Source organism: Orbicella franksi, chromosome 1 (genome assembly GCF_964199315.1).
Source record: "Orbicella franksi chromosome 1, jaOrbFran1.1, whole genome shotgun sequence".
Taxonomy (NCBI): domain Eukaryota; kingdom Metazoa; phylum Cnidaria; class Anthozoa; order Scleractinia; family Merulinidae; genus Orbicella; species Orbicella franksi.
The window spans coordinates 10,474,066-10,497,886 of record NC_138145.1 but is presented as its reverse complement, the minus strand read 5'-3'; the positions used below and the strand labels follow the sequence as shown (position 1 = coordinate 10,497,886).

Below are 23,821 nucleotides of genomic sequence, written 5' to 3'. Positions count from 1 at the left end.
AGGGTTTTGGGAAGCGGGCCACACACCCCCAACCAACTTTTCTGGGAGTACCCCCTCGGGAGCCCTTCCAACCCCCAAGAGGAATTTTTGCTCAAAAATACTCAAGTTAAGAGAACTTTTCGCATTTTATACGAGTAGTAAGTTTACCCTTTTTACACGACACAACACAACAACACTACTTCACCGAAAATTTAAAGAAAGAGAAAAAAACCTCTCTGATACGTTGAAAGTCTGATTTAATTAAATTGCACTTTAACTTGGTGCCACACAGTGTTCAAAGAACATTTGAACAGTTTTCATACTTTTTACCTTTAAAAATATCGGACTGAAAAGAATGTCATAAAATTCCCATCAAATAAAAATATTAAACTGCTACTGCAGAGACGTAAAAACGCTCTAGAAAGGAAAGCTTCTTTTTTGTCTAATATCCTGGGAACAATAGCCGATAACTTGTAAGCTCTAATTGAATTTACTCCCATATGAAAAACAAAAGTGTCGAGTTACCATTTGTAACTAAAAATAGCAAACATCTCGTGGGAACAAGTCGCGACGATTCGTCAGCTCTAATTGAATTTACTACCTTGTGAAAAACAAGAGTGTCAAATTACCCATTGTAACTAAAAAATAAGAATATCTCGTTATATTTGCATGCAATAAGAACAAAACAATCGTTACCTGCACTTACTATTGTAAACGTTAGAACTGCTTCAAATCTAAATAGTCTCGTCTCCTCTAAAACATATCCTAAAAACTAGAACCGACGATTCGTGACCTCTAATTGAATTAACTCCTTGTGAAAAACAAAAGTATCAAGTTACCCTTTGTAATTAAAAATAAAAATATCTCGTGCCATTTACCTACTACTCACGAACTGCTTCAAAGCTCAAGACTCATCTCGTTCATAACTAGCCACCATTACACTGAAAATTATGCACTCTCAAACAACCCAATGTACGTATGTAACTGTCACACTCCCCTCCAAACCGGACTAAAAATCACAAACCAGCAACATACACGTCACTCTCTATTTTTCAATTACCAAAGTCCTTGTGTTTATACATACCTTGTGTTTCTCACGTACCATTTACCTTTACAACAAGAAATTTGATTGGCTGTTCATAGTAGATCCAATCTGATTGGTGTGACATACATATATCTCTCACTCACTCACTCACTCACCCATTGACCCGTCCATAACATACCCGACGCGCCGACTAAGAGGTATTTTTTTTACAAAAAAATAACTCAATAATTAGAACTTACAGGAAGTAAGTAAAATAAAGAAAAAAATTCTAAATATATTTACAAGCGGTTTAAGAAGTGGGATTCTGCTGCTTTTTTATTTTTTATTTTTCAACCTTAACATAGCTTTGCCGTCTTTGTACGTAGATCTGTCCTTTGGACGTCTCTGACTAACATTAAACTTCAGCCTTGTGAAGTGGATATCGTTTTGAGAATTACCCGAGTTCAACCGAAAAGGCTGTCGAAAACCGAAAGATTCTTGTGGGAAGAAGAAAACGCTCTTTTCTCTCCCAGCCGTACAATTACGCAAAGCGCAGAACAATTCGCTGCTCGTGAAAAGCTTCCTGTTTTTGTTTTTCCTGATCGGATATTTGGACCAAGTAGCGGAGGAAGTAGAGGAAGAGGAAGAGCTATAGAGGGTGGGTGGTAACACCCGATCTCGAGGGACTGAGACTTTTCAGTCGATGGCCCACTAAGTGACTATAATGCATTGTTTTCATGTTGTTTGTTATCTTGCTACACCAAATCGTCATCAAGAAGAACATTTGACACCTTCGGCTTGCAAGTAATAGTACCTTGCGTGGTAGAGTCTTTTATGGCGGCGGCTTCCAAAAACAAATCAAAATTATTATTAATTGATCCGGTTCACTGACGTTGAAAAAGTAAAAAAAAACACCTTAGCGACTAAGCTGATGGGTTGAGACGCATCAAACACACTCAGTGGTTAACTTTATAAAGCTTGCTGCATGAGTCCTATTCTACCAAAGTGTTTGAACAGACACCTATCTTCACGTCATGTTTTTCACACGAACCTGGATTGCGTTTGTAGTTCAGTCTCTCTTAGTGCTGAAGTTATATTAACTGCGAACAACAAACACACACGGGCGTGAGGGTCACATTAACATGACAAAACAGCAACTTTGTGGTCAGTCTCGCCCCTTGCGGTGGTTGTGACAACTCTTTCCGGATGATTTAAACTCACCTTATTACTCGAGAAAGTTCGTGTAGTGGAAGGTTCCTGGGTTCCGGGGCGTTTGATTCATTGATCTGAAAAAAAGCTGCAAAACAGCGCTATCGCGTGTTAAGTCGGTCTGGCAAGTTGAAACGGCGTTGAGAAGCTTAAAGATTAAACGTTGCTGGTGCAAATAAGGTAGGTACTACGTCTTTACAACTTTTGGTTCAAATTGCTTCGCTTTCACTAACTCAGGTAGAGTAGTATTGACAAGCAATAGCATTCGCATATTTGTATGTCCTCAACTGATGGAGGAAATTGGATTACTCGGGCTTGTGGTTGGCTGTTGAGAGTGTGATTTTAACGGGCACCGAGGTGATTCACTTATTCTTGAGCGTTGTGTCGTAAACAACTATCTTCAATTGTGCTTTCGACATTTAAGCGAAGAAGTTAGTCTTCTAAAGTGATTTGGGTCATTAAATGTTTAAAGGGCAGCCGGCCTTTTACAAGGCGCGGCGTTTCTAACGACGTCACTCGACCAGCGAGAAGCCTAGCGTTTAAAAAATCCACAGTTATTGTCTTTCTTTGAGTTTTAAAGCTACATTGAACTCATACGTGATTCATCATCACTGAGCCTTTTGAGCCTGAGGTGGTTGTAAAAATTTATTTGCGCTAAGTCTGCGTAGCAGGAGTTAATTAAGACTGTGCGCCTTTGCAGCTCTCTCTGATGTCACCATGCAGCGTTACTGTGAAATAATTACTACGAAATATGAACACAATGCAGAAAGGAACCCTGCTGTCTAGATTTTTGTTTACAGCAAACGTAGATAATTTGTTTGATTGACTTTAAATCACTTGTGATTATGTTAAATATTTCACGAAATTACAGAGGCAAAACTCCGCAGAGTTGGCTTGGTCGTAAGTGTAAAATGGCTACGCAGTTTGGTTTTACGATCCCATTGCGAAATAATCTACTTGTTGGGTAGTATAATGGCATAAAAGAAAGAGACGGTCAGTATTTTATTCTCCGGCTCTTGCTCAACAGTGAGCTAAGCTCCAATGTGTTGGCTTTAGGATAAACTTAAAATGCATACATTATTTGCTCCACGGCGCCTGGCGTTTACCTGCGCCGAAGTGTTTGGAATAAAGGGAAAAATGTCTTGACAGTCCGTTCAAGATCTATGCACTTTTTAGAGACTGTGCATAACGTGACAGGCAATTGCTGGTTTGTTGTTTATTCATGAAGACCTTGTAACTGAGACAGGCAGCCGTTTTCTCCGTCAATACACCACTGGCAGACAATCGGTACAGATATCATAGATTACACTCATATGTACCTGTGATCGATGTTGATCTCTGTATGTCCTGATAGTAGTTCAATTGTTCGATACTGTGTCTTCAATTCTACATTGTTTTTGGCCTCAAGTAATCAATTCTAATATACTGGGTTACACTTGCGAAAGATGCGTTGTTATACTCTTTCGGACTACAAATTAGGTTCCGAATGAGTGAAATCCCCGAAAAAATACAAATACCTTTATATATATCTTTATGTAAAATCAGCGCGGCCAAAATAAATTTCATCGTTCTTTTTCAAGTATAAAGTCAACCGGTTTTACCAGTCACGTGATCAATAAAATCATGTTTTCTTGTTACCTTTACTTTTTAACTGAATAACATTCGATATTTCCGGTTATCTGTGGGACGCTGTCTATAAAGAGACAGGAGACTCGGCATAAAATTATCAACAGGCTCGCAGTCGGGATCATTCAGTCATTTCTCCGAAAAAGACCAAACTGTTTGTTTAACAGGTTTATATTTTTTTGCGGTTTCTCCTAGAAGGAAACTTCTGCTCCTGTTGACATCCGGGATTTTGACTTGCTTCCATTATCAGGTCAGTAATTTCACGTATTTATCTGTCTACTAATTTATTTATATTAACCGATTGGTTTGTACTTTCTGATGTAGATTATAACAAGATGGAGCTAGGAACACGGTATTTGTACATGTTACAAGCTTAATATTATACACTTCCTCTTATCACTCTGCTTCTTTGATATTTTGCCAAGCACGTAGCAGACAACTAAATCATAACTAAGTATTACTATCCTGGTGTACAACCAAATTCTTACTACGAGCAATAGGAAAAATTGCGATGCGTAGTTATGAGAGTAACTACTTCAAACGTAGAATTAAAAGTGCTGAACTTAAACGCCGAGTACAGGAGACCGTCATAGATGTACTGAATGACATAAAAGAAGGGTCTTCGTTGATAACAATTTTAATGTAAAACTAAAGAGCTACTTTTATAAAATAAAGGTTACTTTCTTGCTAATCAAATACTACAACAGCATACTTGGAAACAAAGCCGTCTAACTAAACAATTTTCGTCAGTCTGCATCGCACCTTGAGCACCCTAAGTCCATTTTACGGAACATTACTATCTCATTACTGATTCCTTTAAATATAACAGTCATCAATACGTTAGCAGCACCCTAAGAACATGTTGCCTCAACGGTTTTCTGACTGTAGAATACAAAATACCAAAAGGACAAGTATATTAGAGATATAATTTTAAATTCTGTCACAAATCACAGCGAGTTACGGCTTCTCTTTTTTGTAGTTTGACTAGTTTGTAATCTTAGCAGTACTGCATAGTTTGGACTCGTTTCGGTCAGTTAGTGGAGGTAAATTCATAGATTTAACTCAGTGTATTGCTTATTTTCCGCAATCATTTGGGTGCTGCTAAACTTTGAATTTTTCTTCTCGAGAAATACTTACTAATTAGGTGCTCGTAAGCTATGCAATGTATTTCCATTGCACCCCATGATGGCATTAAAAGTTCGGAATCTCTTGTGATAAACTAAATGTTCCCTCTTCCGCCGATATTTAAAATGGCGCAATTTTTGGCGTTACACCTGCTGTGTGTGAATAGAAGGACAGGAAATGCTATTACGTAAATCAGACTATTAGGAGCCAGTCGCATAGTTTGCCACGAACTCACTGCACTGTACATGGTAGGGGACGATAAGGATAGTGAGATAAACGGACTGAATTTGTAGAGTACATTTTAGAATTTAAATCTTGCTGTCTGTCAACTGATATGAATTATTTTTCTTTCTTGACTCAGTGACAATAGTACAACACTACGCCTCTTGTATTTCCTTTGAATTGCCTGAACCAAACAGTTTGTGTCGTTGTATAGATGGTTACTTGAAAAAAATCGATGCTGATCGTGAAGGCATGCAAGTGAGGAAACTCCTAGTACTGAATTTTGGCAATCTAAGGAATTTGCAAGATTCAATTGTTTTCTAAATCGGGAAGCACCTTGTCGTATTTCGTGTTTATCATGCATAGTGTGCTCGGAACTATGTGTTGTTCAATTTAGTCGAGTTCTTTGAATAGCAATTTTGGTACACTCTAGCAAAATGATTAACAATGCTTTGGAGACGCCCTTTTTGTAATCCCCAAATCCACAACCTGCTGATTACAAAAGCTCAAATAGCTACTATAGCTTGGCATTGTGATAAATTAGAGCTTTCACTAATATTGCAATGTTCTTAAATCAACTAGGATATACAAGAAAAACTGATACAGCAAGTCATTATAACCTTTTAAAGTTATAAAAACTATTTTGGACGGTTTGCTTCAGTGTTAAATCTTGAATCAGGCTGTGTTCATATCATCTGAAAAATAAAACCAAAAACAAACAAACAAAAAAAAAAACATTTAGATAATCTTCGTTGAACATACACTGTTAAAAATAACAGCATATTTGTTCTATGATGTCCGTACCATATTTGGCAAAAATTAAAGGGGCACTGTTAGCTATTTTACGCATGTAAAAACAGGCACTTTCCTAGACCACAGGACACCCAATCTGTCAGAAGAGAGCAGCACTCGCTATGTGAAAGAAACCATTAGGAAGTGATATTGATATTTCTTTTTCATAACTGATTGTTAAGTTTTATTAAAATGATAATTCTATGTAGCAGTAACATGACCCTTTGGACAACGCAGCGACCAATTAAATAAAAATATCATTCGATGCATGTTTTCCCTTTCCATTGGCCGAGAGCCAACCACATGACCTGCAAATAACTACCTACAAATAACGATCTGCTCATGCGTAATGTGTTTGGCTGCAAATAATATTCTGCTCATACGTAATTGTAAACATGATCTCTGGTGAAAAATGGCAAATTGCTCCCCTGAAGTGTCAGAGAGTGATTTAAATAAGAGAACAAATTGGTGATCGAATGAGAATTATTGAACTCGGTTATCGCAAAATGTCGTTATTTGTCAGTGTCGCGCAGATTAGTTATTTGCCTCAGCCTACGGCTTCGGCAAATATTTGATCTACTCTCCACTTACAAGTCGCGATATTTTGCTCAATCTCGTCCAATAACTGTTAATAATTTTGGCAACAATATATGGCTAAAAAAGTAACATTCTAAAGCAGCCATATAAATGAACTTTAAATATAACGTAGAAATAAATTATGCCACAATTATAATATTACATTGTTATCGTCAGAGAATGTCGTTAATATAGTAGGGTTGAACCAAACATTATCCCTTAATAGCTCTTTTCAAAGTTTTTCAGAAATAAAAGAATAAAAAAGTAAAAAAATCGGTTGGTTTTCAAAAGTCATTTCAACTAAAGCGTAGCTGGCTTCAATCAATAAGCATGGCTGGCTATAGGATATGTAGTCTCTGATGCACTTAACAAGGCCCGTACACTGGATACATCAGCCTTTTCTGTCGTCTTATTTTAGATTAGTATTTACGTCTGTCAACGACGAGAACGGCCACTCCAAATACGTCAATAATACTATTTTTGTCCTTTTTTGTGTTTTGGAAAACAAGAGCATAACTTTCCACACAGAATACATGTGGGTTTCTTTTTTCCAAATTTTTATACAACGGGCTAGAGCTGTCAGGACCAGTTTTAACGCAGTCATAATTTCAATATTTTATCTTTATAATTTATAATTTAACTCACTCGAACACGATGACGACCAGTTTCTCTTTACAACATGTAAACATTATGCTGCACTGTGCAGGTGACGGAGTGGAAAAATCGTCATGTAATTGTATTTTGGATCAAAGGAGCATAAGCTGGTTTCAATTTGGGGTCAAGAGAGTGCATGTACATGAGAAATTTTTAACGAAATCAAATCTTTTTGAACGGTTCAGACAACTTAATTAGTGTAGCTATTAGTTGTTCAGGAAATCAGGGTCAACATCACGGTGGTTAAAAAGAAAAACAACAAATTTAATATCACGCAAAATTTTTGACTACTGATATACGGTGATAAAAATTTCTTGAATCCTCATAGAGCTGTTTTCATTTGAGTGTCGCAAACCAAAACCAGAGTATTAATTCACTTTGGCCAGTCAAAAGGGACATTGACAATAGGTGCAGCTGACGCCAAGCGCGGGTACAAACTTGTGTGAGCAAGCACGATTGGTTTTGGTTTAACTTCTGATTGGGCGAAAAGTGGCGCGAGTTTATTAATCCAATCTCCAAGCGTAGAATGCAAGACCAACGTAAAAGTGAATTATGATCGACACTCACGTGAAATCTGCTCTGTTACGAAAGATCAAATGTTCGAAATTGCCACACCGGCATTATAAGAAAATAGCGTTCGAATTTTCCATCAGTCTCGGCAATATCGTGTTGCTAATAATGAGCTTCTAGCACAAGCTAAAATGTATTGTTTTGGCCTTCCGATAACACCAAATACACCAATCACAGAAATTTAACACGATCCTTGAAAGCCAATATTGGTTAGAAGCTAGAATTTTCCAATTTAAGGATGGTAACGCCCCGATTTAGTGTAATTAAATCAATTAGTAGACATATTAGCCACTTCAGTGCCCACAAGTATCAGGAACTTGTAGAGTGTGCAACTCTATCCTGCAGACTTTGGTGTTTCTCCGTTGGACTCGGTGAAATTTGAGTTTCCTTTGTTTTAACTTTTAGACGAAAAACCATGGAGAGTTGGAAACTTCTCTGCCTTTTACTTGTTTTGGTGCAACGAAGCGAAGGTGAGTAGAAAATTAGAATAATTGATTTATCTCGGTAACGTTTTTTGAAGAACGCCGTCAGTACTTCAACGAACTGAATGTAAGTTTTGTCCGTCATATACTTAAACGAACTGAATTTAATACGAACAAACTTCCCAAATTCTCCACTATGTAGAGGTACTTAGCAATTCAGTTCTAATAGACAGACAAGTGGTTTAACTTTATAGCTCCAACAAGTAGAGGACATTTCTTTAACGATCAAAATAGTTTCAGCGGCGGCTGGAAAAATTGTAAAAAAATTTCCTGTAAATTTAAATTCTAAAACAGTTTTTACTCCTGCTATCACTGCAAGTTGTCTAGAAGGAGAAATACAATTACAGAATCGTTTTCTAACAAAACTGTTGTTCACCTGAAAAATATGGCCGAACGTCACGAAAAATTAGATTAATTCAACGCTTTGCAAGCGGGCGCACATCATTTCCGGAGACACTTAGCCCAACTGCAACTCCATTTTTCATCACCTAGGTAATTCTGTCGGTACTTGGGTAACCCTTCAGGAGAGATTAAATTGTACTGCCATTTTTATTTTGGGTTCGTGAACAGAACACTTCCTTTGAGTTGTCTTTCTTTTTTTTTATCGAGATCTCACCGTTATAGACTGGTGTAGTGCCCGGCTTTAAACTAAAATCAAAGCACAGACCTCAGTACGCGACTCCGATTTGATCACGAGCTTACTTCGTCAGTACAAAACTTTGCTTTCTTACATAAGATGTCTTTTATTACTATACCGGGGTTACATGATAGAAAAAAAAAGGATAGCCATAGAATTACAACAACGATTATTATGACCTAGCCTCACTGAATTAACCAATGATACTGCAACTCGAAAGAAAAAATTCAAACAGTATGTTACGTTATCAGGGGCAAGCGTAATTCAGTACGAATTTACTGGGCAAGGTTCACCGCAAAAATATTTTCACCAATATTGGTCAAAGCCTAAGCCAAGGCAGGCACGTCCATTCTTCTAAGTTGCAAAACTCATTCAAAAAGTGTGATTTAGATAATCTAAAATAGGTGTAGATTTTCAAAGACTGGACGTACACATCCAGGTTTTTCCTTTCAGGGTAGATTTATCTCTATTTCTGTAATGTTCTAATGTGCGTGTGGAGTGCAATCAAGTGAAAATATAGAATCGACAAGGATTTTGTTTATCAGACATCACTTCATGATGTTGGATGCCAACAGCTGATTGAAAAATTGCTAGCGACTCAATCCCACACCACACGCTGAGTTTCAACTATCATTTACAAAATACTTCTTGTGAAATGATATTTCAATCTCACTGGATAAAGTTTCATCTGGAGACTTTAAGATTAACAGCCTTGTAACCTCGTTGAAAACGTGCGTATTCCAAGCTATAAATACAGCAAGCTGTCGCGCTTATATTTCAAAGTCGTTTACATGAGGCGTGGAGTGGTGGCTGCACTCGACATAATGGTTTGTGCGCTGAAGAACTAAGCATATTCTTGGCCGGAGTTGTTGTTGTTGTCCTTAGGCACGATTCTTTACTTCTATTGTGATAAATTCTATCTCCGTCAAGAATTCTAAATGGATATTGAAAAATAGTTGTGGCAGATAAAATACTGCATAATCACTTTAAATCACTAAAGATGGCTGCCCAGTCTTATTAACCCATCAAGGTTATTTCGGGTAGCCATGTATACTCTTTTTATTTTAACTGATTTTTGTTCTTCTAACTCTAATTTCTATGTTGAGTACAAATAAAGTTGTTGTTGTTGTTGTTGTCGCATAATTGGACATAAGCTAACCTTTCAGAAATGACCAGTAATTATAATGCCTCCAGTCACTTCACCGGGCGTTTACATCGACAAACGCTTACCAGACTCTTGGGATGCTGATAGGCAATTCCTAGATGTTTCGAGAAAGGTTGTCCTACATAAGCGTAACATTGCTGAAAGTTGTTATAGGTAGTGTTAATAGTTTACTACTGTTTGATAGAGGTTCACAATGCTTCAGAGCATAGAAGAAAATGTTATGAATATTTGGATTCGTTATTACTCTTTCCTTCATGATTAAGATGATTTCCGCAGAACATTCGAGCAATAATGGCAAAAACGAAGTTACCAAAAAAACCCGCATAGCATGGTAGTATTTTGATTAAAATCAAGAAGATCGTATCAAGACATAAGCTCTCAAGCTGACCCCGCGAGAGAAAATTGAACTTGAAGTTATCCATTTTTCAATTAAAACGAACGTTTCACGTTAGTTGAAAGCACAATAAAAAACGCATTAATCTTACGATGTTTGACCTGAAATTTCTCGAGAATGCTTTGGGATTTAATCGTGGGGTCACCTAGAGAAATGAATTACAATGAGATGTTTTAAATAGTGTTAAAAAATGTAACCTGCTGTGAGTAGATTTTTAGTGAATAATTTTTGCACTTAGTGCTCGAGCTTTGAGCGGAATTCGTCTTAAACATCGTGAACTTCAATGAAGCAATATTGAACTACCATTACCCATAATGCCTGTAGGTATTGTCGTGTACACTTTTTCGCTCCTGAAGGATAATTTCTCTCGAAACAATTAAATTGGTTGTTCGTCAGTTGTCTGTGGTCATGAGGATGTTGAAAATGTCGAATTCAACACAATGATTTGGAGTACCAGTTTCTTCAAGAGGTTTTAAGAAGTCTTGACACTTTTTGCCAGTAATAAGTGTATGCATACATAGACTACATGCACCTCAGATGATAATTATTACAGATTTTATGAAAATTATTGCAAACGATGACAATTATAAACTATTACCGAAAATTATAACAAAATACTAATAAACATTCCTTTAATTATTCCAAATTATTACCAAACTCTGTGACTCTATGATAATTATGATAAAATAAGACTAAAAATTCCGGTAACAATTACAAACTATTACCAAACTCTATGATAATTATAACACCCTGCATAATTATTGTTTCCAGGGATATCCATATGTCCTTCTCGCGAGATCCGAGCCACAGAAGGGGAAGTGACGTCACCTAACTACCCAAGGGGATACCCTTCGGATTCTGATTGCACGCTGGCCATAGATGGAGGACTCAATGTCAGATTCAAAATCAAATTTGCATTTTTCGAAGTTGAAGAAGATGAAGATAGTAAGTTATCAGGAATTTATTTTTGGACGAGTAGAATTTCGTAAACATATACAATGCCTTGTTGCTCTACTTCGACAATAGAGCGTAACAATCTGTTTTCGTTAGATCTAAGGTTTAGCATTAGTTCAATGTGTTTTAGAGCGGTTTTCAATTGAGAGTCGTAAAACCAAAACCAAAGTAACTACTCTGGCCAATCACAAAGGACACAGACAATACAGTGAACCAATCAAAACTCGAAGTAATTACATATAGCTGACGCAAAGCGCGGGAAAACGAGTGCGAGCGAGTGATGACTAGTTTTTGTTGCACTTCTGATTAGATGAAAAATTGGCGCGAGTTTTTAAGCCAATCGTGTAGCATAGTAATGCAAAACCAATTACTTTTCGATACCCAAGTGAAAACTGCTCTAAGACTTAAACATCATCTGCAAATTATTGTTTTAGGCGCCAAACCTGCTCTATAATGTTCTTAAATTTCACTGTTTGCGTGTTACTCTTCCGAGATTTTAGCCCAAAAGTGTGTTTCTTTATTTTGCAGACCCAGACTTGTGTGAGTTTGATGTTTTGAAGATTGTCGATGGCTCAAGAACGTTTTCATACTGTGGAAGAGGAACTCCACCCGACTACACCTCTTCAGGGAGCAAGATTTCCATTGCGTTTAAATCAGACAGCAGCCTTGAGTTAAACGGTTTCAACATTTCATTTAGCACCTTCAATGTTGAACCTTCAGGGAGTAAGTGACATTTATCCTGTTTGAATAACAGTTACAACGGTACAATCATATGCATGTGTAACCAACAGTAAATTAAAGAAGTTAAAACTTTTTAAGAATCGTTTTCACATAGAATTATGGAAGTTACCATAAAATCAGATGTGGCAAAAGCGCAAAGGCCTTGACAGAACCAAATTCCTGGCTGTCGTTCAGAAGTTTGTAACGATTTTAATCAATCGGTCCAAAATTAAGGAACTGAAACCAAAGCGTTTCACTCATTTGCGACAAATCAGTAAATCTTAGACACTGTCACAATTAGTCCGCCTACGCCCTACCGTAAACGACATTCGTCAATTGACAGCCAAGGTACTATAGTTACTACTCCAGACAACTTGTCACTTTCTATTATATTATCCTTGGAAGTACTAAATACTAATGAAACAGTTGAAAGAAATCCTGGAAGTTTTTTTTTGATTTATTTATCATTAAACTTCGGTGAGTGCGCATCAATCTCACCACAGTCACCCATTATTGTAATACATGATTTTAACTGTAAGTGTAGGGGCAGATCTAGGGGGAGGGTGCACGGGGTGCGCATCCCCCCCCTAAAATGAAACCTTCATCGTCATATTCGCTTTTAAAATTTGTTTACCTCACCAGTCAGTTACGCCATTCCTAAGAGGTGCACCATTCCTAAGAAAAATCCTGGATCCGCCCCTGAAGTGGCTGGGCCACGCAGCTGGAAATATTTAACCCCAGCCGTTTCCTACCTTAATCAAGAAATGTTTTAGGGGAGATAAAAGGTGCTTACCATTTGTCAGAATATACCGGTTGGGATGACCATTGTATAATGGTAAGGGTTTTTCCAAAATCAGCAAACCAACCTAACGAGATGGCGCCTACCATTTGCAATTCGATTTCTCGTAATTGTTTTCGGCTGATGAGAGACTGGAAACTGGAAAATTTACCAAATGGTAATGAAATTTCCGCCGTTACGTTCCGAACGGAGAAAGAGGACTACCTCTGGAGGTAGTCTACAATTTCCAAACGGATTTTCCGGGAAATTACTCTTCCATTTGACTTTCAACCAAAATTTCCGGATTTTTTTGCTAAATGGTAAGCACTCAAGGATTTCGTCGCTCTCCAGTTAAGAGAGTGCTCCGAACCAGGAGAATTTCCTGTCCCTTTGAGCAATATTCATAGCATCCCTCTCCGACAGTTCGAAAAGCTGATCTGTATCTGATGTTACGTGCATGCTTTCATTTTACATCTAGTGTATGTTTTTCAGAACCGCCCGGCACTAGCATCTGTCCTACGAGAGAAAAGAAGGTTAGACCTGACGCACCAGAGACAATGAAGGGAGCCTTGTTCTCGCCAAAGTCTCCAAACTTTTATCCCAACGATGTAAGGTGCGCAGTCACTTTGGACGTGCCTGACAACTACAAGACTGTGGTCTGGTTCGAGAAGTTCTCTTTGCAATGTAAGGACGATAAGGACAAAGTTACACAGACAAGTTAAGATAACATAGCTGTGAACGACTTCAACTAATAACAGCTTTGAAATTAGGTTTCTACCCTCCATATTTAAATTTGTAAAAACATAGAAACTGCTTCTAAATCAGCAGGTCGTAGTCCCCATTACATCAATATACACAATACAGTGGCAAAAATGCTAACTTCACATGCCAATCAACGAAATTATTCTTTTATGCATTTTGGGAAATGTACTTTCCACTACTTCCTTCTGCCTCGTCCCAGTTGTAGGCCTCCTTACGTCAGTCCAGTAGGTCGCTTTCGATATAATACAATTCAGCTTGATAGTGAGGCCTAGAGGACAGAAACAAAAAAAATGAATAAACTTGTCATTCAGTTCCATTTGTTTGTGTCCTCTAGGCCTCACTGCCAAGTTGAATTTTATTATATCGAAAACAGTCTATTCTAGATTTCTGCCCTGTGCCAAACAAATAAAACAGGGCCCGTGGAAAAAGAGGCAATCTGTTCTTTTAGTTTCAAATTCATTAAACATTTCTTCTCTAGGCTAATTCACATAAGCTATAAAACGTGTTTTTGGTTGCCAAAGTGAATTAGAATACACATCAGAGATGAGTGAAAATGGTTTCTTTTGCTCTGAAGACTCCGCAGAGTGCGCGTTTGACAAGTTGTTGCTGAGTGACGAGCTTGACAGCAGAACACAGTGTGGAGGAAGTGCCAGCCAACTTCCACCTCCAATGGAATTTAAAGGAAAGAAAGTGCAGATTGATTTTAGTTCAGATGATGATATTCCTGCTGCAGGATTCCAGCTGAAGTATAATATAACTCGCCTTGAACAAGGTACGTAAGGAAAATTTAAAGCAGTATTCAGTGAAAGCCATATTGCTGAGGAGTATTTTCCCAAGGGTACGGAATCTAACGGTTACCAAAGCGCAAGCGAGGAAGCTTATTGCGAGGGCTGTTCCCGGAATGGATACTCCAAAGTTTGATCAGATTAAATCATATCAACTGAATCAAGGGTTTATGGACTTGCGTATAGAGCTGTTTTTCAACTGAGTGTTGTAAAACCAAAACCAAACCAATTACTTACTAATTAGAACTCAGCCAGTCTCAAGCCGTAGCAAAACTAAAACCAAAACCAAAACCAAAACCAAAGTAATTGCCTGATTACTTTCGTAACCGTTCAATTGAATAGTACTCTAATCATTAAGTCTTACTTTCGGATACTGAACTTACTGACTGGTTTCTCTGAGTCTCGCACTATGTTAGTGTTACGAATCCAGTGCTAGTGTTCTTGACTTTTTTTTCCATAACGAGAAAATTTAGATCAGTTCTTTTCTAAGTGGCCACTAATGCATATCAAAAAATTTGCTGCTTTTCCGTCATTTTGCAGGTCGATGTGTCTGCACCAGTGGCTTGAGCTACGTCACTATAGATAACTACAAAACTAGAAACGACCAGAGACAGGATGACATCCGCTTTGAATTCAAAACTACCCAGTCCAGTGGAATGTTTATGTACGCTAAAGGACTCTACAGGGATTACATTTACGTGGGTTACAATGACAGAAGAGTTTTTATGTACCACATCGATCTAGGCACAGGTAAACGAAAATATAATCTATTGGTAAACATCATTACTGATGAAAAATGTCTCAGCCTTCTGCTATCTTTAAAGCAGGTGCAAATGAAACAGTTTACTTTCTGTTGCAAATAATTTGAAAATAACATTGGAGAACGCTCTGTTTGCTCTTGCTCACTTCGACGATTGTTAATGTCAGAACGAGTCATTATAAAAGAAGTACCCTCTCGCATGGTTCAGCCAATATATACTTCAATTTCTGTCAGAGTTCCTTCAGGGTAAAAGCTACACATCAACAATCTATAACTCAACTGGTTTCTGAATAGTTTCAAGTTGCTCTTTGTACTGAAATACAAATATCCTACCTTAAAATAGTTAGGGCTTTAATGTTTCCGAGATCGTTAAAGGTCGGCACACACTAAGGGACGTGTTGCGAGGACATGCAGCGGGCACATGTTGCAGCGACAGTTTTCCTCGTGTGACATCCCCGTTTTTCAGAAAAACGTTCTTTTGCAGGGAGAAAGTTTTGTCCACGCAACATTTTTCATGAAACTCGCCTGGTTTGAATTCGTGCGTCATGAAGCAGCGACAAAATGCCTTCAATTTCCAATGTCGAATCGTGCGCACTGCTCTTGTGCACTGTTCCAGCAACATGCGTCTTATGCAGTGCACGGGCGAGCGGGCTTGTACCCACTTCACATCCCCGCAACTTGTGTCGCAACATTAAAACTCTCACTTAATTTGTTCGTTCTTTCTTTTTATTCTTCTCTTATTTGCCATCGCGCTCTCTGTAATCAGCAATGCTGTCAATTTTGTGGATTTTTACTTTTTAGGAGAGTCAAAGATGCAAACAACAAACCTGAGATTGAATGACAATAATTGGCACAAAGTGCACTTGAAACGCGATAACCGAGCTCTGAACGTCACAATCGACGATGGCCTTGGTTTTGGTAAGTTACACTCTCATATATAAATATACTTTTCGCACCATGTAGTGTCTCGACACCATGTTGTTTTGATGAAGGAGGCATTCATATGACGTCACGGGAGGCCGACAGCCATGTTGGTGTCTTAATCCAATCCTGTGGGAGTTGAACTCTGTTCTTATTAAAACACTTTCTTTTGTTCCAATAAATTTACATGGTTGCTGGCCACGTGCATGAAAACGCTCTATAGCCTCTTCCTCTGTCTTAACGTAAAGCGTATAGCCAATTTCTTTGCCGGAGTACAAGCGCTTTTGATCAGCAGTGACCGAACGCTTGACGTTCTGGAATTCGCAAACCGGAACCAGAAAATCCTGGTTCCGTTTTGATTGTGCGCACGCGTTCTGAACATGTGTAGAGAGAGTAGCTTGACTCACCTCCCCATTTTTCCCAGAGGTCTTGTTTTCTTTTCTTTGCCGCGGGTCGCGACCCCTATGACCTAGATTAGAGGAATAAACTGCTCCTAAGCAAGAGCACACCCAGTTACAGTCGAAGAGGTCACCTGAAACCTAAAGAAGTACAGTAAATGCAAGAAATTGGTGTATTTTTGTATTATTGACTTTAATATTTCTGAAAAACAGAAAGGCTGCTTCCGGTGACTAATCAGCATTTGTCATTCCTTTGTCCCTGATTAGCGGTTGGGCAAACTCCAGGAAGCTTCAACCGTCTGGATATACCGACCTCAAAGGCTTATTTCTTGGGAGCACCAACTAGCGAGGACCTCCTGCCCAACTTCATGGGCTGCATCCGGGATCTCGTGGTTGATGGACATGAGCCAATTACAAACGCCTGGGCAAGAAAGCCAGATTACTTCATGCTACGTCGGAACTCTATGAGACTATGCAGTGCATCTGATAACAAATAAGATTGATTATCATGGCTTGAAAACCTAACGAGAACATTTTAACTTTAGCATAGTAACTCGGTTAAGAAATTTCAGAGGTCCATGCAAAAGTGACCACTAATCGATTTTCATTGATTTCTTTTTTCAACACCCAAGTGGCTGGCATCTTAACTTCAATAATACAGTTTTATCATTCTGATATACACTCCGCATCATATAAGGTATATATGCTCGGCTCGATTTCTACACTGTTTTCGGCTCCGTGTGGAGACCTGCGTCAACCTTAAAAACCTCGCGTCTCACCGCCTAACCATCAGGCCTTGTGGTCTTAGTAACCCATGCCCCGGAACGAGGGACCATAATAAACAGCGGCTAATAAGAACATGGATAGATCATGTTAAAGCATTCGTGCCGGGAGACTTCTCGGGCAAAAGTAAACACGTGAAGTCCTCCAATATTCAATTCTGTATATTTTAATCATCCCAGCTTTAGAAAGCAAAGGTCGCGAAGCAATGTAACAAGGCAGCCATAGCTTTATAGAAAAGGTTATTATTATATCGATGCTTTAAATCCTGTAATGCTTAAGTCCAAATGTAATGTAAATATTCTGTCTTTTTGGTAAGCTGGCTATCATTGTGTTATAATTTTGTGACAAACTGCGGATTACATACTGCGACCGTTTCGCCCAACCGAGTCCTCACGGATACCGTGAGAGGGTGCATGTGAGATTGGAGCTCAAGAAATCAACATGATCCTAGTCTCGGTAGTCTCCTTCACAGGGGTCGTCACGCAACGCAATAACGACCGTTGGTAGCAACCTCCTCCCCAGGGCCTTCTCCTCGACGATTTTCAGAAGGCCCTGGGGACGAGGTTGCCGTTAGTGGGGGAGAAGTAGACTGTTCACAGCCTTTCTATTTTTCAACGCACACGAAAGAAAAAGCGAGCGCACCCGCTACCCTATTAAGTCTCCCGTTTTGCGCTGGCGTCCAGTTCTCTCGCGATTTTATCCGCGCGTTCAACGATCGAATAAAAATACGAGAAAATAGAGGGCTGTGAACAGTCTAGGGGAGAAGCATAGCGTAACGACCCTAATAACGGCTGCGAAGGAGACTATGGTCTCGGAGGCGGACGGATTCTTTCTCCTCAGTGATTTCTTGTTCCCCTCTCGTGTTCTCCCGTCTCGTTATCAGGCCGTTACGCGACTCTCGCGGCTCAAATTAAAAAGAGTCTAAAAAAGACGGACCATGCATTAAATGAATATGGTCATCGACTAAACTTATTTCTGTGGTCCACGTTATAAATTTCTACAGCTCCGAACTTAGATACCTTGGGTGTTAGCATGGTTAAGGGGAAATGTTTACTCCGGCTCCAAACTAAACTGATGAGTTGTTTCAATTTCTCGTTCAAAGGCTTTTCCATGCAAGTTTGGGTTTCCATTAAGACCTGGTCCTATATTCCAAATTGAATTAAACATCACATCCCAGTTTAAAGATATCCACTGATTAAATCAGATCCAGTTAGCCCGAGTAGCAAACGATCCCGTACTCTGAGCTTTTTCCGTAGCCGGAGAGCAAATAAAAAATCGACGAAGCAAGAGATGGTATATTTTTTGGCTCTCCTATTTGCGCGCGGCCAGAATGCGGAAAAATCTGCAAGTAAGGGAGTGCCTGTTATATAGGCTAGTATCCAGAGCCTATCCAGTCTATAGGCGAGTTTGTTTCAGTTTCTCAACGGCTTATCCGCTAGATATTCGTTTATCCGTGTCTGGTGTTATTCACCCTTCGATTTCGAGTGGGTGAAGTGGGCCTTGGCCGCCCACAATGTAATCTACTTCATAACTAGTAACTCCTCGACTTCCAGACTTTTCGAAAGAATGGCAAATATTAAATGTCTCAAATGCTTCAGGCAAAAAAAAAAAAAAAAAAAAATTTGAGCATATATGTAAACTAACTTTCACTACGTCTAAGAGCAGTAAACAGAAGATGGTTCTGATCTCCAGATCAACTATTTTTTAAAGAACGCATCTGGACCAAATTTTGTCGCAAAGCAGGACTCGCTTGTAGCATCAAGTATCAACTAGTGGTCTCTCGACCATTTTCGATATATTAAAATTCTAACTCGGCTCTGAGGCTTGGGGGAATAAAACAAAAGGAATTACATCGAGGTTAAGTGATGAATAATTAATTTCTTTTGTTTGATTCCCCCAAACCTCGGAGTCATGTTAGAATTTTAATATATCGAAAATGGCCTAATGCGTCATCACTACATGAACTTGTATGGATTGACCGTCATTGGTGGTGAAATAAAGAGGCTTAGGAACTAGGCAAGCGGATAGTCAAAACCGAAAAACTTCTTATCTTTACACCAAGAACTGAAAACCGTCTGCTAAAAAAAAACAAAAAAAAAACACTGAAATTCAAACAGAAAAACCGGATATTTCCAGATTGATTACCTTGAAAATAATAAGTATATAGCGGATTCTCCCTTCACCCTGTCTTGATACAAACGATAAGCCGTAGAAACAAAGATTCTGGAGGTGTTTTCAAACTTTTGTTCCACGCTCCCTAGCTTTTTAACTCTTGATCTTAGTGTTTTGGGTTTGAGTTATTGGTGAATATAATATTGCTCAAATATTCTTGCTGACACTAAGCAAGGGTTAAGTTGGATTTCCGCTTCCACATTGTTTTATCGTCTGCAAATAAAATATGAAACTCATAATTGCGGACGGGAAACGCCCCCGCGAAAAATTTAAACCATATTTACTACCTTTTCACTGTCACACCATTTTCTCTATTTTTTTTGTTTGGTGAAATTATATGAGATATTATAGTAAATTATATTCTTACAAATTGTCAACGTGAAACAATGTCGCATCGCAAGTTGAAAAGCGGTACCGCACTCTTGCAGTACGGGTGTAGCTGGGGCGGATACAGGATTTCGGTTAGAGAAGGGGATTCGAGATACGGACCGTCAAAGGCGGTCCCCTGTATCCTTCCCTGTAAAATTTTTACAATTGAGGTCGTCGGAAATGGATTTCTGGCATTCTGAGGCTTAGCCAGCGTGTTATAATGTCTCATTTTTTTAAATTTAGGGGCTTCATCCGAGCCCCACGAAGCCTCCTTAGAAGCACTCAGCTGTAGTGTAAGTTGTGGCATCATTATGCACAAATGCATTATATGACCAGTTGAACTTGCAGTGACAGTGTATTATATAAAAGCAGAAGAAATTTTGAAACGCACCAAGGGCTCTATATGAGTTTAGTGCTAGCATTTCCAAGACTTGTGCATAGGGAAAAAAAAATGCAGGTGAACTATTTATTTTCTCCCAATCATGATTAAGTCTAAAATAGGGTGGGCATTCACAAAAACTTTGTTTTTTCAAGTCACCATGCCATGATGAGTTGCTTGGCATTTCAGACGAAAACTGCACGCCCCATCTTGTGGTACCTTATCCCTGGACAGTTGACTGTCTTGACAGCCTGATTCATCTCATAAGTGTGACTTAAATTATGTGATGGGGTACCTAAATACATAACACTTTATTGCATGAGTAGGTCGGACTATAGCAACTCCAAAGCATACATTTGGGCGATGTATGGTAAAAATGTTAGAACGTGGGAGAACAGGCAAGGATTAGATGGGAAAGAAAATGTAAGGGAGGGTAAAGAGATCTAAGAATGCATGTAATTGAGAAAAGAATTATAATTCCAAGTAAGAACAGCTGAGGAAATGTAACAACACAGACAGGTTTTAACCTGTCTGTGTACCTAACAAATGTTTAAGTTTTATTTAGTACCTGTTAAGTATGCAGTAACTTCAACCTAGCTTTCTTAGAAATCAAATCTGGTCCAGAGTCCTTTACCTTGCTACTTATTCATTGCTACCTCTTTGGTCTTTTAGTCCACTTTTTAAAAGTGATTTAGTTTAAAATACTATTTTAGCCTGCCTCATTGAGACCTCAGTCAACTATGATTTAAGATATGCTAAATATTGGAAAAAAAGATTTGCTATCATGATATACTGTTAAATTTTGACTCTGTGATAAAAAGGGAGAATGCAAGTGGTGTTTGAAAAATTTCTTCATTTAACACCACATGAGCAAAATAATAAAATTCTCAAGGTACAATAATAAGGACATTATTAAATATGGTGAGGTAAAAAAAAGGTAAAGTCTGCATACGAGCCAAGTGGCTAATAGGGCTGGGGCTTATCCAGGTTTCTGTAGCATGAAGCGACCAGGAGTATTTCTACTCCCCCCTGGGTTGGATGCCAGTCCATCGCAGGGTTAACTCCGGCATTAAATTCGCCGGTACCCATTTATACAGCTGGGTGGAGAGAGGCACTGTGAGAGTTAAGTGTCTTGCCTAAGAAAACAACACAATGTCCCTGGCCAGGGCTCAAACCCGGACTGTTTGTTCTGGAGACGAGCACACTAACCATGAGGCCACCACGCCTCCCACTTAGAAAGATAGTGAAGCCACTTCTTAGTCTGGGCAAGTGAACTTGTTAAAATAGTACATCACTTCAGTCTATCCAAAAAATGCTGCGGAATTCCAAGTTTTTTCAGATCTGGAAGAAAAGCTCTCTTTCCTTGTAGACAACTAGTTATGACTTCCCAAGACCTCTCTGCAAGTGAGGGCAATGTCAACCACAGCTTGAAGATGTCATTAGATCGTGTGTCTTCATTGGAATTGATGGCCTTCACACCACCAAAAACATACATGCAGCCTGATGGAGTCACTGTAGCTGAGTGAAAATACACATGATATGGCAGAATCTGCAGTTACAACAAAGACACAACAGCACAGTTATTCAGCATGTTTCACCTAAAATAGGTAGACTTAGGCCTATGAATGCAAGCGAGGCTTGAGGTGACCTTGCTTTGATACAGACCTCTCAGTCTCTGCTTTCTCATTTAAATGCCAACTAGTTAGCACAAGAACAACTTGATTTACACAATAAAAGCAATGAGGCCACCTGCAGCCTCGCTGCCATTCAAAGGCCAGGTAACTAAACAGACAACTGTAAAATGGTCTATTTTACCCTCGGTTCACATTTGGATTTTCCTTTGTTTTGTTGTATGGTAATGTATTGTCATAATAATCGTATCTATAATGAAATTCTTGATCGCGATTGGTTCTCTGCGTGCCTATTTGCCATGTAATCGGAACGCGATCACGTGGGTGTCCAATTACAGGTATCCAATTTGAACTTTTTGTAATTGAATACCCATGTGATTCACATGTCAATTGCGTGCACTTTAATGGCTTCCTTCGCAATGTTTCGTACAGTTTTTTAAACTTTTGAAAAGCGCTGTAGATGTTTTTGCTCAAAATAAGTTCTCAAAAGACATTTTATATTCTGAAATTTGTTATGAATACGATTTATTAGTAATTGGACTTCATGTTGTACAATTGAGGGAGTAATCATGCTTGTAATTTCAAATCGGCCTCGCGCTTTGCGCTTGACCAATTTTGAAATCACTCGCGCGATTACTCGCTGGATTGTAGTCCACTCGGCCCAATTACTACTACATACATAAAACAAAGTAAAATACAAATTGTACCAAAGGTAACATTTAACCAGAAAACATACATTTATAATGTTTTTTCTTTTCTTGTCTTTTCTTTTCTCTGCTTAAACACTAACTCTAAAGTTCATGGCACTGAATACATGAAAGTGTAATGAATGTCCAAGTTTAAGTTACCTTTGGAAGTTTTTCCCACTGAAAGGTCGCCAGATCAAGGCTCCATATATCATCAAACATATGAGCACCATCATAACCTCCACATATGTACACGATCGAATTAAAAATTACACACCCATGGCATCTTCGACGTTTTGGAAAACCATGAGCTTTAGACGGACGGCATACATGCTCGTTCCACCTTCCACTAGCAAAACTGAAAGATTGAATTTTCTCTAGTTGAAAGAACTCATCGGGGTCTCTGCTACTCATACCTCCACCGATCACATAAAACCTTTCACCATTTAAGGGATCTTCGTCGCAAACCAATTCATGTCTGTAACGCGGTACCGGAGGGTTATCTCCTTTTAAATAATCCCAGGTCTGCTTAAAAAGACTGTAACGATACAAATACGAGTTAAATTCCAGTCCTGTTGTTCCACCAAAGACGTACAGTTCTTTGTCACGGGAAATAACCATACTTTGACCATAACCAGCGATCGGCGAGACATCTTCTCCGTCGTTTTCCTCTTTGCTGGAGTATCTTTCCGACAAATCAAACCACTGCAGTCTCCTCAGGGAACAGACGTGAAGCTTTTTGCTATTACACATACCAAAGGGCACTCCAGAACCACCGAAAACAATCAGATTGCCCTTGTCTAGTACAAGACAACTAGACGCGACTTCACTGGGAAATGGACCAGTGGTCTCCAACAACTGCCACGTCTTTGTACCTATGTTGAAACGCCACAATTCGCGAAAAAGGTAATCTTCGTAATGCGGAGAATAACCACCAAACACATAGATGTTTCCATCGTCAGATCCACATCTATGGCCGCTTCTTGGTTCCGGAATCGGAGAGTTTGACGAGGGAATGATTGTTTCAATCTTTCTGGAAGCCATCTTGTTTTGTGTCTGCGTAAACTGCGCAAAGCATCCTGGAGAGGAAAATCTCAGTTCCTTTTCATACCTACCCTACCCCTGTAGAAACTAATTTAGAGCTTGAAAGCTTGAAAGCTATTTTTTTTTATAGCTCATCTCGTACTGTTCACGAAAAATGAATAAATTTAAATTTTATATTGGATCCCTTCGTCTTGGTGAGGGAAAAATACGAGTATATGAAAATA

At 38.9% G+C, this 23,821-nt stretch overlaps 2 protein-coding genes across 4 annotated transcripts; one reads left to right on the top strand and one right to left on the bottom strand.

Moving 5' to 3' along the window:
* The first annotated feature begins 1,952 nt into the window (after positions 1-1,952).
* Positions 1,953-18,358, top strand: LOC145489335 (tolloid-like protein 2). 3 transcript variants are annotated; one of them, XM_081468315.1, is made up of 10 exons: positions 1,953-2,392; positions 4,037-4,088; positions 8,183-8,247; positions 11,227-11,400; positions 11,938-12,132; positions 13,400-13,591; positions 14,244-14,441; positions 14,995-15,204; positions 16,016-16,132; positions 16,801-18,358. In XM_081468315.1, the coding sequence occupies exons 3-10, from the start codon at positions 8,193-8,195 to the stop codon at positions 17,028-17,030; spliced, it is 1,371 nt and encodes a 456-aa protein (XP_081324441.1). In that variant the 5' UTR covers positions 1,953-2,392; positions 4,037-4,088; positions 8,183-8,192; the 3' UTR covers positions 17,031-18,358. The 3 variants fall into 3 exon arrangements, with proteins under 3 accessions (XP_081324441.1, XP_081324429.1, XP_081324434.1); XM_081468303.1 differs by having other exon boundaries at positions 4,034-4,088; XM_081468308.1 differs by lacking the exons at positions 1,953-2,392; positions 4,037-4,088 and having other exon boundaries at positions 6,733-8,247.
* An 877-nt stretch (positions 18,359-19,235) lies between these two features.
* LOC145489355 (kelch domain-containing protein 10-like) lies at positions 19,236-23,604 on the bottom strand. The gene is made up of 2 exons (XM_081468322.1): positions 22,716-23,604; positions 19,236-21,785 (listed from the first exon to the last, which is right to left on the bottom strand). The coding sequence occupies exons 1-2, from the start codon at positions 23,595-23,597 to the stop codon at positions 21,528-21,530; spliced, it is 1,140 nt and encodes a 379-aa protein (XP_081324448.1). The 5' UTR covers positions 23,598-23,604; the 3' UTR covers positions 19,236-21,527.
* Between the last annotated feature and the right edge of the window lie 217 nt (positions 23,605-23,821).

Bases quoted from the DNA above. Each gene is read 5' to 3' on its own strand.
- LOC145489355 (XM_081468322.1), bottom strand. From the start codon at position 23,597: ATGGCTTCCAGAAAGATTGAAACAATCATTCCCTCGTCAAACTCTCCG. The intron at 21,786-22,715 runs GTAACTTAAACT...TTGTAACTGCAG, and splicing joins AGTGGGAAAAACTTCCAAAG to ATTCTGCCATATCATGTGTA.
- LOC145489335 (XM_081468315.1), top strand. From the start codon at position 8,193: ATGGAGAGTTGGAAACTTCTCTGCCTTTTACTTGTTTTGGTGCAACGA. The intron at 11,401-11,937 runs GTAAGTTATCAG...TTTATTTTGCAG, and splicing joins AGTTGAAGAAGATGAAGATA to ACCCAGACTTGTGTGAGTTT. The intron at 13,592-14,243 runs GTAAGGACGATA...TTTGCTCTGAAG, and splicing joins CGAGAAGTTCTCTTTGCAAT to ACTCCGCAGAGTGCGCGTTT.